Below are 13458 nucleotides of genomic sequence, written 5' to 3'. Positions count from 1 at the left end.
ATTTCCACGTTCGCAAAACGGGATGTTGCCATAACAAGTCAAGCCACCCGGATGAATTTATCCATTTTGACGGACAGGAAATGCACTCGAACGGACTCGTATCCTCAAAATATGCTTTTGTACAGCAAAGTGCCAGAAGTGGTGGGGCGGGCGTTGCTGGAGGGCTCAGCGGGTGCTCGGGACGTCAACGGCAAAGGGTCGGCACGCAGGTGGACTCAAGGTATTCATGTTGCTCTTTGTAACAGCAGAAAGCTATTTGTAGCAAGAGTCGCAATGGTGCTATAGAGGCTGATGGTATGGTCTCGAAGCTCCGAATCAATAAACATGACCTTGGTAGTTTGTCCCGGCGGCCACCTCACAGGGTTGTCGACACCAGCGGTCGCAAGAATAGAGCAGCCCACCTCACAGCTGGAATATTCCAGTGATGCTATATGAAATTCAGATTGAAGACCGGAATCTTACCGCGTCGTCTTGCCTTCAAAAGCTTTGTTTACTTCCGCCCTCGCTTGTACGGTGCCCCTGATCCAAAACAAAGGAGGAATTGACAGATCGAAGTTAAGTAAACCAAGGAAGAATTTGAGAGATAAATTCGCGATCTTCTAAACACTTGGTCAAAAACGATTAGTCTCAAAACATCTTTTCCGTTCAGAGTTCAAAGACCAGCAACGCCATACCGTGAATGCGCCAAGCCGCATTCATTCCATGAAGAAGAAACAACCCTATCACATATAGGCCTTGGCCAACTTCTCCATAATTCCAACTCTGGCGATAAACCTCCGAATAATCTTGCCGAACACATCTGAAAGGTCTGATTAGCATTCGCCGTAACTTCATTTCAACCCTGTCGCTTTCTTGACTCCCATTCCGAGAAGCTCCAGAATAAAAAAGACAAGTCAGACTCACAGAAGACTATACTGGTCGCCATGATACACATCGTCACAATCCCATACGTTTTCAAGACATGGCTAGGCCCATCCTCAGCTGTCCAATCGTTCATGAAGTTGGAGAAGCCGTAGAAGAGGAGGTTCTTGACAGTCATGGATACGATGAATATTTCTGTCGCGGAGGTGCGGAAGGAATCTCTAGGTGCAGATAAATCGTGTTAGACCATCAAAGTTATCAAAGGAAAAAAAAGGAGGGAAGGTTAAGTAGATGAAAGCAGGGAAAATCCTCTCAAAGGGAGACAAATTGCGCAATACTTACAGGATATACAAACTCGTTGCTGTACTCCCAATGGTAACAGCCGCACATAAACACCCATGACAAAACGCAGCAAGATAATATCCATGCGGTGTCGGATGATCAAGCCTCCACATGAACACGAACCAGCCTATGCCATACAGCAATGCTGAGAGAATAAGCACTGGGATGCGAAATTCTGGCTCGTAAATCCCGTTGTTCCATTTCGTTAGTTTGGTAGTGATGAGGTCGCCGAGCATGGAGCCGAGGATGCCACTGAGAAGACCGCCGATGAGGGCTGTGGCTTGGTTGTCAGTTGATTCGACAATTGGAATATCAATGGGATTGACGTTGAGATAGAGAAGGATGAGCTTACCACCGACGTAGAAATACCCGTTCTGTGCTGCGTTGAGGTTGTATGGAGGGACCGAGAAGATTTGCGCGAGGATATACGACAGACAGACGTAGAACGCCTAAAGAAATAGTTAATCAGCTTAAAAATCCTCCCGCCTTGATGTGAAGAAATTTCTTAGATGACCTACGATACAAACACCTCCAACCAAAATCGACTAAATTTTGTGTCAGTAGCTCTTTCGCTTAATGACTTAGAGAGTAAACATACCCAAAGAACAGAAGGATTCAATAGCGTCGCAAACGGCGCAAGGAATAACTTGAATAGCCCCGTTTCGGTGTATACACCAGAAAATAACGCCAGTTCCTGCACAAAAGTCTTCTTCTTCTCTGTAGACGGCTGCTTCGAGCATCCCCCTCCCCTCTTGTCCCTTCTTGATCCAACATGGCTATGTTCCCTTTTCTGCTTCGCAGATCTGTTGCCCGAAGCAGATTCTTCCTTCATCACAACCTCTTCCTGCGTTACCTTCCCTACCAAACCTTCTTCAGGCACAACATCAGCAGTCTCAACATGCCGCCGATATTGCGTCTCCGGCAGAAAGAAGAATGCAGATATAGCTCCGACAACAGAAAAAGGTAAGTAAATGATGAAGAGGTATCGCCAGCCGAGATTTTCGGTGATCGGACCGCCGATGATGGCGACGAGGGAGACGAGGCATGTTAGGGTTAGGATGGTGAGGCCGGTGCGGAGAGAGCGTTGGTGGACGAAGAATCTTGAGATGTGTAATGATTAGCTTGTGCTGGCCAATTTTAGGACAAGTAGAGTCAAATCTATACTTGGGATTGCGGGGTAAGAACTCAAAAATGAAGACTCACAAATCTCCAATAACAGCAATTGACAAACTCTCATACGCCGTCGATCCAAACCCCTGGATAATTCTCCCTGCTAACAAAACATTGTAGTTTTGACCACTCGCAATACAGATCACCGTCCCAATGACACCCATTAACGACGCGAGCAGGAACTGAGGTCTCTTGCCATATTTGTGAGCAAGTGCAGAGACGATGGGTCTATCTCAACGTCAGTCCATCTCTCCCCCTCCTCAAACCTTGACTCGTAATCCATTCTTCAAGATCCAAAATCAAGCACAAGGTTCCAGCACAAATGAATCGAAGCTAAGCCACTCACCCAAAACACCCACAAAGCAATAACTGATACCCCGACAACTTCGCAATATCCTCCAGCGGTCTCCCCAAATTATTCGCTAGCAGAAACGTCGCAGGTGCGATGGACGGTGCGGGTATGGAAGCGAGCAGGATGGAGTTTAGGAAGACGGTGAAGTAGGTGAGATTTTTCTTGTGGAGGGGCCAGTTCTGTTCATGGTTGGGAGAGATAGTAAGTATTTGAGGTTAGTTGAGGGAAAGAAAAGAAAGGGCGAGTTGAAGATTAGGGAGGGGGAAAATGGGACGTACGAGCGGATCATTAGGACTGTTCGACGGTTGAGGTGCGAGAACGATGTTGGAATCCTGCATACCCAAATATTACCATTCCGTAGTACTCAACAACCCTTAAATTTTCTCTCTCAAAAATGTAGACCAACCTTCCCATGCCCATGCTTAAAAGCCGAAAACGCAATATCCAAATCCTGCTCATACAGCACAACCGTCCCCGGCGGTGATTCACCCTTCCCGTTGAGCACTCCGAGTGCCATGTTGAACACAGTGAATGAGACCTCGGGAAATGTCTCTCGAGACACAAAGATAAATAGAATCAGATCAGTTCAGATCGAAAAAGAACATTCAAACAAGATGAAACGTTATGGAACTCTTGCGGGGAGGACAGGGCGCGACGCCACGATCGAGTAGTAGGTAGACAGGGGAGCTGTAGCAGCTATATCGATATGCCCCATACCCCACACTCGCATTCCCCCTCTCCCAAAAGTGTAACCTCATCCTCAACCTCAAATAGCTAGCTAAGCGAGACCCTACAACCCCCCCCGACCAAGATGATAAACCCGGCAGTTCACTGTCCCACCCCAAAACAGCACAAGTACCGTCACACTACATAACTTACTCTTACACCACGAAGAAGTATTGGCTGGGTGATTTGTAGGGAAGGGATTTCGGGTTTATCGTGCCGTTCCTCTGAGATGCATATTAAGGTATGCGCATCATTTCTTTATTTCGGCTTGGGGGAGGAGAGGGGAGGGATTGAGTTCGGTGAAAGCTCTTCGGAATTATTATGCCGTGTCGATCACAGTTGAGCTGGGAGCTGTTTGGTACGTACCAGATGAGCTCTTGGCGGGGCGTCGAAAAGTTGTACATGGGATGTGTGATTGTAAGAGGAGGGTTTCTCTGATTGATCGTTGGAAGTCGATATCAATGATTTACAAGCCAGAAAAAAGAAAGGAATCCAGATCTGAGCGCTGGCATCACTTCGGAAATCTAAACTTTTCTTTTTTGTCATTCCATGCATCATGTCTGTCCGATCTTAACTTCACACATTTTCGCCTCCCGAACATTCATCTCTTCAATGCGAAACGCTTTCCCATTCCTACTCCTCTATGCACAAGTCTCCCACGCCGTATCTGCAAGAAATAGAACGAAAAACGCCATCCAAATGCTACAAGACCAGTTCTAACACGCACACACGCACGCACGCTTGCTCCGTCATTCATAAGATCGTCGCTGTTCTGTCCTCCGCTGCTCGCCCTACTTGCTTTTATCATTCGTCGTGAAGTTGACTCCTTCGTCTGATGACTATGCACACACTCTCTATCCACTTGGCGTCTCTCACACCACTTCGCCAACACCCATCATCTTTGATTTCGCCTGTTCAGCGTTCTCTTTGCACGAGATCCCATTCATACTGCAACACGTATTAGCTTCCTTCTCCACAATCCAGACATAAGAAGGAATGCTCACAACTCTCCCCTCCTCATCCCCCGTATACACACACTGCGCCATCGGTTTCACACACGTAATCGCCACGTCCGTATTTCCACTAACCGAGCTCCTAGATCTACTCCTCGCACTCCCCTTTCCTCCACCCGGCACACTCAAACTCCCCACAGCCGTCTCACCCCTCGCGCCACGTTTATCGCCATGCTCAAGTCTCTTGACGTGCTCTAACCGCCATTTACCAGCTCGAGATATGCCTTTACGCCAGACATTTACGATACCGCCTCTCTGGCCGGTGAAACATAGAGAATGTTCTACCCATTCGTTGCCTGTGCCTTCGTACCATGCGCAAGAGGCGATATAGTCATCGTGTGCTTCGCAGACGTTTTGCTCGAGGAGGAAATCGCCGTTGAGGGTGTAGAGCGTGACTTTCTGCCCGCGGCAGAGCATGACATCGCCGGTCACATCGTTGATGCGCGCGCATTCTACAGGACCGCGACTACTCGTGTTGGGAAGTTTGCGAACGAACTCCAGACGGTTGAGATCCCAGAGGATGACTGTCCCGTCTTGGGAAGCGGAGAGTAGAGTAGAGAAGGATTTAGAGACTGCGAGGACGTTGACGGGTTTTTTGTGCCCAAAGAGAGAAGCGCGCGGAGTTAAGTCAACGGGCTTTGAAGGGGAGGTTATGACGGTATGCGCAGAAATGACACAGTCCTCGCCAGCGGTAATGAGGAGTTGAGACGAGGCGAAGATACAGGCTGATATCTGGCCCACATGGAGATTTTCAAACAGTCCAGCGGGCTTGCGGCTGCTATCGTTGAATTGGAAGCGGATGCTATTGTCTGCAAAGCCCCACTCTAGGAACTTGTCGTAGTGAGGAGCGAGGTTGAGGCGGAATGCCGTAGCGCAGAGTAGACGATCGAGCTTGGCTGAGTACATGAGATGGGCAACCCGTTCCTGGGACTCGAGAAGAGGGAACGGGAGACGAGTGAGTGCTTCAGCAGACGTATCAAGACGCCTAGCTTTGTTTCGAGTGTCTTCGCGGCCTTGGTGAGGTTTAGAGAAGACTTGATGCGGAGTCTGTCCGAAGTTGTGAATGATACCAATTGTAGCAACCCGTTCAATCGGATCAACGATGTTGTCGACGTCCTTGGCACCGTGGTACGACAGATGGTGGAACACGTTCACACTCTCGATAGCAGCTTCTCCGCGCTGTTTGCAGCCAAAGATAAGGTCGATCCACTGATGTAAGTATTTGCTCACATAAGGACTCTCCAGAGCCTCTCGGTGCTTGGCAATGAATATCTTCGGATCTCCCTTTGCCCATGGTGGTAACTGGACCGTGTCGATGCCTCCGCCATTACCTTGTCTCATTCCAAAATTGTAGCCATTGTTGTTCGTCAAGAATTCTGGAAGATAGAAGAACTCTGGAATGAGCTCTCGAACATCCGTCATGTTCTCCTTTGAAGCAGACTGCCATGCCTTCTCAATAGAGTAGAAGAGTCGATCGGGATGATCGAAACTGCCTCCTTGGAGAAGCAAGTATGACTGAACGAATGGCTGAAGTCTGATGAGGTATGAAGTAACGATCATCGCAGATGAGTAATGTGTCCCGTAATGGAAAGCAGGTGTGTTGGCATCACCCATCTCCGCAAAAGTCTTGTATCGCTCAATGAACTCAGCAGCACGAGAATTGTGCTGGGCACCCATCGGCTTTGACAAATCTCTGAATGTGGCTGGGTTGTCGAGATCTAATTCCTCGCTGGTATAATCCGCAAGTACCCAGGGAAAGACAGGATACTGGGTCAGATCATTGAAAGTACGACCAGCCATAGTATTGACCAGCATCAGGTAGTGGAAGTTGGAAATTTCTCCCTTGGCCCATCTTCGCATAGCTGGGTTCCACGCTGAGGAGTTGAAAATGTTCCCAAACTTTGATCCAAATGTTGCTGGAGCTTCTTCAGAAACTTTCAAAGCTTCAAGTCGCCATCCGTCTTCAGGATTAGGTAGCGAGGAACTTCCAGAAGTATGTGGAGCTTTTGAGGTCAGCTTGGAGTATAAGTCATCTCTGAACGACGGTGATATAGCGGTCAGCAGATAGCTTCGACCGTCAGTGAAGAAAACCTCGATGGCGACGTCTCGGAATAGGAATCGACGCTTCGAAATACTAAGAACATCGCTCCACTTCCAGCTTCTTGCTTCTTGGTCCGCTCTTGGTGTTTGATCTACCTTGACTGGCTGAGCCCGCTTGTCGGTTGTGTTCTTGCCAGCGATCATTTGCAGATACGGATCCCGCTCCTCTTTAGGTGCTTGGGAAACATTCACAATTTCTCCGTCAGATCGTTGAAAGACGTTGTCGATGAGGTACAGAGAATTCTTGCCGATGATCAGTAAGCCCTCACAGGCTTCAAGCCCAATGATGCGAGATATGTTGAAGACTTGTTGCACTTGATCGCCTTGTTGGAGACTGCGCATCACCTTTCGGTTCTTGTCCTCGTATTGATCGTCCTCACCAGGATCATTAGGGTCATCTACGAGTTCGAAGTCTTCCTCAGGCATAACACTTTCTTGCGACCCGTTGGGTGCTTCTTGTTGAGCATTTGCAATTGCTTCGCTGGACAGATCGCTTGGCCCGTCCAGGCCGCCTTCGATCGGGAGAGCTGCGACGGGTGTCTGAATACCAGATGCTGGTGGGATTTTGGTATTCAGTCTCAGTGTATTTGCTACATCTGTAACTCTCCGTTTGGGCTGGTAATCGTACGCTGGTGCTTCCCTGTCAGGTAGCATTCGCAATCGCATACGATTCCGTCCCTCTGTACGATCGAGCTTCCATTTTGTTGTGGATTCATGCTCAAAGACTGCACATGGTCGATGCAACTCATGGTCAATCTTTGAGAATGTTGAGGCCAAGAATGTGAAGTTATCCTGTTGGTCTTGCTGAGCCCTTTGGTGCTTTAGATGCTCGGAGGCATAAATATTCTTCATCCAAAGTGTAGAGGCGAGTTCGTGTCTCAGTCTGATGTCTTCGTCATTGAGTTCTTCAGCATGCCACTGCTTAAGCTTCTCCCGACGCTTTGAAACTCGGTTCTTTGCCGCATCCTCAGTCTTCTCATTCTCGGTATTGACAAACTCTTCCCAGGTCTTAGACATTGCACCTAAGAACAAAGAATCCAGTTCTACACGCTGGTCATCCACCCAGCTGAAGAATGTCTCGTTATCTTGTTCCATCAGCTTCTTGAAGCCGGAAGTCAAAGTTCTGTGATCACTGGTCATGGTATTGTGAAACATCGTCGATGTTTCTTCTGGCTTCTGAACGAGAATGATTCGCCAAAGATTTGCTGCAGCGAGACGGATTCTGTCTCTGGAGTCAACGAGCTTCAGATACAGCTGGTAGCAAATGAGCTTCAGGAAGTTTTCTTCGCCGACGTCGGGTGATAGCAGAACTGTCTGCCAATAGAGCAGTTTGTCCATAAATGCCACAGCTTCATCTTCGGGAACCTGAGCATTGTCTAGTTCAGACAGTCGCAATAGCACAACTCTCAAGAAAACGCTTTTTATCGAGGAGATAGCTTGGCTGCAAAGGCGCACACTTTTGATTTTGGAAATCTCCGGACGTTGTAGATAATCAAGCTGAGTACCTGCAAAGTCAAGCAGAGGCTCCGCTCCGCTCAAGAACCAGCCTTCGAAGACTGCCTCGCCAATATGCGAGACGAAGCGAGCCATGTTCTGGATAAGCTTCGGTTCCCGTAGAGACTTCTGGTCAAGCTGGATGGTGTTGCTCAACTGTGAGATCGTATTTCGAAGGAGGTAAGATTCGAAATATGCCTGGTGTTCTTGAAATCCTGGAGGGACTTTCAGGTACAAGCCGAATCCAGGAAATTCTTTTCTGACCATAATCTGGTCAACGAAAACATTGATGACCAGCTCGAGTAATTCCTCCACAAGAGAATTGCTAAGCTTTTGCGCAGTGAGTTTCTTCTTCGGAGACATCACGACATTGAGTCTTGCAGAAGAAGGGCTGAACTCTGATGGTCGAGAAGTCAGCAGAATGAATGATGAGCCTCGCCGCAGGGGTTTCGCTCTTGGTGCAGTCGGACTCGGGGGTAGCATAGTCTCAACAGATGATGTTCTCACTATTGGTGTAGGTGTTGTTGATACACGAGATATTGGTCGAATCATGACATCGTCGCCCTCAAAAGTCAATGCAGAGTCGCGAGAGTTCAGCTCAGTCTCGGGACTGACAGCATCTGTACTGACAACTACCGGAAACAAGACTGCAAGCAAGTATCGAATATAGTCGGAGGAGATTGCAAAGTCTCTAAAGTCAGATGACTTAGAGTGCAGGTCTGCAAAGAAGCGGATGACTGTGTGCAGGACAGTAGCTTGTCCACCAAGGCGTTCTTTCTTGTGCTGGTGGGTTTCTGGAATTGTCAGAAGACACTGGCAAGGGAAGCTCATAAACTCACGGCGTGCTTCAAGCTCTTTCGTCAAAGACATCGATCTTCGGCGATTGGCGCCTGCGGGAACGCTCAGGGTCGTCTTTGCCGGATCTTGTCCATTGCCTCTATCTGTCAATGGTGAGTCGGGGTCATCCTGATGATGCATAACCTCCTTCAATCCATGTTGGAGCATGGACATGAGAACTGGCAGCACCCCAGGATACACGATTTTGCAATTGCTAAAAGGTTCCAAAAGACTGAATAATTCGAACGATCTTTCCATATCAATGTCCGCGACGTCACGACCGAACAGTATGCAGAAGCAAATGGGCCACAACGTGGGAAGATCCCACCACCTCCGTAGACGGAATCGCATGATCGAGAACCCTCCCGTCTTACCGGCGAATTTCGTTACATATCCAGAACCGTGAACGACGAGAAGTCGGGCCAGGATCTTGGTGCCATGTACGACCACTTCTGGATCATCCTCGGTCAGGAGATGCAGGAGCCACTTAGGTATTTTGTAAGAACTTTGGTCACGTTTGCTAATCGGAGGATAACGTACCTTATTGGTCACAGTTTTGGCAAACTTCCGAATGTTCGCGGTGTTGCCCTTCTCACATAACAGATCTGAGTACATCTCCAGAACTTTGTTCCCAATTTGCCGCTTGGTCATAGTGGTTGATGATACAATGTCTTTCACGTCAAGAATGGTGTTGATCGATGGTCTCTTCGGACCTTGAGAAGTAGATGCCGATCGACCCGGGAGCGTTCCAGTTGCAGTCTTGGGAGTGCGAGATGTTGAGCTTATTGGCTTGTGGTATGCGTATGTGATGAAGAGAGCGAGGAATCGAAATATTTCTGAGGTAAGGTTGCAAATAACTAAACTTTTAAACGCCTCCATGAATGATGGAAATACTTCTTGGGAGAAAGTCTCAGCTTTCAGAGCATCCAAGAACTTCTTAACAATTCCTAGCTCGTGTTAGTTAACTCCATGAGGGTAGAAGGAAGATGTACTCATTCGGAATAATCTTCGAGAATTGAACTGGTGAAATTTGCTGTTCACACCGAAGACAACAAATTGCTTATAGTACAGCTTTTGAGTAATTGCAGCAGACTTCCGCCACATGTCGAAGTCGACGAGGAGGATCCGATATGCCAGAGGGTTGATGATGAATGAGTCCTCGGGTCTTTGGTGATTATAGCCCACAAAGTCCAAGACCAAACTGAGTAGTTGGAAGCCAAGCTTCTCTCGATCGTCACTGTCCATAAGCGACAGCTCAGGGCCGAGCTTTGAAGAAACCACGATTCCAGCCCCAACCTTCCCACGGATGAGGGCACCAAGGATTGCATAGCCATTTTCTCGTTCCATAGCTTCACTGTTTCGCCAACTGCCTTTGATGCTCTCAAACAGAGTTTCGACAGCGCGAACGATGTCATCCTTGGTATTTGCATTCTCAACCAGCTTCAGAGCGATTCCAGCAAAACCACCTAGCCGCCACATCGCGTCGTCAAGAGACTGCGGAACAACTACGACAGGATCGCCGGTCAGAACAGTAGTTCCATGTGCTCGAATGAGAGCTTCGTTGACAGAAGCAACTGCGCCATTGATAGCTATTGATGTTCCATGGTTATGTGTCAGCTGGAACAAGTTACTCGAAGCAGCCTGATTTAGGCCTCTTAGAAGCTGTGATTCGTGAGACTTGTGTCGGTCGTCGTCCCGAAGTACTGCTGTAGGCAGGATACTGAGTATGATTTGACTTTCTGGGACCATGCTGCCGGCTTTATCTCTGATAGCTCTGAGAATGTCAGAATTCTCTTCTTTTCCTGGATGCATAAGGTCTTGACGCATTCCTAGAGCGGCGGATGCTTCGTAAGTCGAGAAGGAGCCGAGACAGTCCTGGAAGTTACCCTTGTATCGTGGTCCCAGTCGATAGTATACGGCGATCAAATCATCGCTGAGAACGTCTTCAAACAGGTGGAACGAAGCCAACGACCAGCGGGAAAAGACAACGCCAGGCCCAAGCTTCGAGCTCAGATCCCTTGGGGTACCTAGGAAGCCTTGGACTGGGTTTGGTTTGCTGGTCGACGAGGTGAACGAGGTGAAGCTGTCGGATACAGCATTTGATGGAGGAGGCGCAGGATATTGGCACTTGACTTCCTCTGCAAATTCTCCATCAACATAAAGCGAAGCCTTGCTTGCTGTCAATGTTCTCGAACGTCGATGTACAATGGCAATGTGGTACCAGCGCCGCTCTTTGAAGACCGTGGACTTGAATCTCACACTGGGTCTCGAGCCAACCACCGAGGTCTGCAGGATAAAGTTGCGTGCCTCATCAAAATATGCAAGGAGGAAGCAGGTTTGCGAAACATCAAAGGCTCCGAAAATGGTGGTGAAAGATTTGGCATCAAATTGGTCAATACAGATCCATGCTGTGAACGTATATCCTGCCGATGTTGAAGGTGGTGGGAATGTGCGTCCAAGCGTTGGAAGTTCTATGGAAGCAAACCCATGTAATGAGAGGTCGAATTGGATGTATGAGGGTCCATGGGACTCTTTCATACTTTGAAGCAAGAAGTCTGCCGCTCTGGGTGATTTGCTACAGACAAGGTACTGAGCATCATTCAGGTTATTAACCCCCAAAGATATGAGGGATCGACAAAGAGACTCCACGGCTGCTCTTTCGGTGGCTCCCAATACATCAGAATCAAATGCTAGTGGCAGAAGTGTTGAAAGAATTCCAGTTCCATGAAGAAACATGAGATTATGGTTGGAAACAGACCCGACCTTCTTTAATACCTGTATAACGACTAATGCAGCAGGGTTTACTGATGAGTTTTGCTGTCGTGGAACGGTGGCCCAAAAGTCGATGATTGTTGGTACAATGTCCGAATTATAAAGCAACGCATGATCTCCCAGAATCTCGTCGAGCTTCGTGCGCACATATTCCAGGATCCTTTCATCTTTGTTTGTGACATCCCCAGGATTCTTTGAAGCTTTTTGGTCTTGAGTGTCGACATGGTACAGCTCAGTCACCGTTTGACATAGGCCATCTAGTCTTTTGTCGTCCAATGCAAACGACAGTAGGCGCCCCAAAAGTTGTGCTTCGCTCCAAGGATCTGACTCACTTCCCCCAATTCCAATGCTAGCAATTGCTTGTTCAAGGGCTGCCCAGCCGCCTCCCGCCACTCTCCGCTTGAAGTACCGCTGGTTGCCATAGTGCTCTCGAAATGTTTGTGCCAGTATTCCTAATATGCTCTCCAAAAGTCCAAACAACTGTGTCTTATCTTTTTGACTTCGCTTGGTAGGATGGTAGAAGCCAGAAAAGGCTCGAAGGCTGTCGAGGAGGATCTGGAAGCCATGGAGATGCCGGAAATCGTCACAAGCTCTGCCAGATTCAGGTGAGGCAATTAGATACCGGCGGATGGACTGGAACTGGTCTATGAGAGTAGAGACATCTGGATATGTGTTGTCGGAGCGGGTTCGAAGAGTCTGGGAGAGGTTGTCGAGCAGTAGCTGGATCTCCACAGTAGCTTTCGAGCTCTCTGGTGGGGTCGAGGCAGCTGTGGACGACCGCGGTCTGCTGGATCTCGCAGACATGCTTTGACACTGCCCCGATCTCCTATCTGGTTTATAACACCCAAAGCTCCTTCATTTGTCTTCCTCTCAGGCCCGTGGAAAGTCCAGGCACCCAGATCTGCTGGTGGGCATTGAGATCAAAGCTCGAGGTGGATGTGAAACGGTGGAAGCTGCGGGAAGATGCTCAAGATGCTGTTTGAGATCAAGAAGTGTGAAAAAAGCTGTCAGCACAAGAAATCGACTTTGGTGGATTGATGGGTCTCGAATAGATTGGTGTGCTGAACAGCCATACAGTGAGGCTGAGTGAGTGGGTAGAAGAAGATCGCTGAGTGGATTAACGGCCTTGCGGGTTTCGAATGCGAGGTCTCGCGTAAGGCAGCCGACAAGGAAGTCTTGGCAAGGCAAAGTCGTGTGCGCAGCTCTTGAAAGGAACAGCTTTATGAAAATAGTTCCATTTTTGCATAAAATGGTAAAAAGCTATTTATTGCATAGGAACTGGCACGGAAGTAGTGCCATGAACCATGATTCAAGGCTAGCAGCTCCTTTGTGAAGCCATTCAGAGTTGAGCTCATCTAGAAGCTGACTGAGTCAGGTCTCACAAGTCAGCAGCCTTCCCATCATCACACGGCTTCTTGCATGTGGCTTAAGTGAAGACGAGGGCTATGTGCTTTTGATGTAGTTCGTTCAAACAATCGGATATCTCTATTTCCTGCCTCTTCAAGTAAATCAAAAGTCCTCAGTACAAGGAGGTAAGCTATTGAAAGTTCACAAGTTGGTTACTCATGCCAAGGAGACAGCCTCAAGAGGAAGGAGGATGAAACAAAGTCCACGTAAGTGATGGAATTGTGGTGTTGATGTCATGACGTGATAAGGCAACTGTCGAAGTACAGATACTTCATATGTCCGTTGATTATTCAATGCAGTCAACAGTCTTGCATCAAGGTTATCGTGCTCCTGTGATGCAACTAAAGCCAGTGCACAAGAAAGTGCAATCCAGATAAAGTCCCT

The 13458-nt window shown here is 48.2% G+C and overlaps 2 protein-coding genes across 2 annotated transcripts; both read right to left on the bottom strand.

The window, feature by feature from the left end:
- Window positions 1-378: 378 nt before the first annotated feature.
- ONS95_004314 (uncharacterized protein) lies at window positions 379-3410 on the bottom strand. The gene is made up of 10 exons (XM_058497672.1): window positions 3132-3410; window positions 3004-3057; window positions 2720-2904; window positions 2407-2601; window positions 1802-2303; window positions 1722-1748; window positions 1556-1652; window positions 1204-1477; window positions 904-1082; window positions 379-799 (listed from the first exon to the last, which is right to left on the bottom strand). The coding sequence occupies exons 1-10, from the start codon at window positions 3240-3242 to the stop codon at window positions 723-725; spliced, it is 1701 nt and encodes a 566-aa protein (XP_058352398.1). The 5' UTR covers window positions 3243-3410; the 3' UTR covers window positions 379-722.
- Window positions 3411-4366: 956 nt separating this feature from the next.
- ONS95_004313 (uncharacterized protein) lies at window positions 4367-12471 on the bottom strand (the record flags this gene model as incomplete). Its single annotated transcript, XM_058497671.1, has 5 exons — window positions 4367-4399; window positions 4456-8852; window positions 8898-9381; window positions 9436-9842; window positions 9888-12471. The coding sequence occupies 5 exons, from the start codon at window positions 12469-12471 to the stop codon at window positions 4367-4369; spliced, it is 7905 nt and encodes a 2634-aa protein (XP_058352397.1).
- Between the last annotated feature and the right edge of the window lie 987 nt (window positions 12472-13458).

Source organism: Cadophora gregata (assembly GCF_030347475.1).
Source record: "Cadophora gregata isolate MNR1 chromosome Unknown scaffold_14, whole genome shotgun sequence".
NCBI classification, from domain to species: Eukaryota; Fungi; Ascomycota; class Leotiomycetes; order Helotiales; family Ploettnerulaceae; genus Cadophora; species Cadophora gregata.
This window is presented reverse-complemented; position numbering and strand designations above follow the sequence as displayed.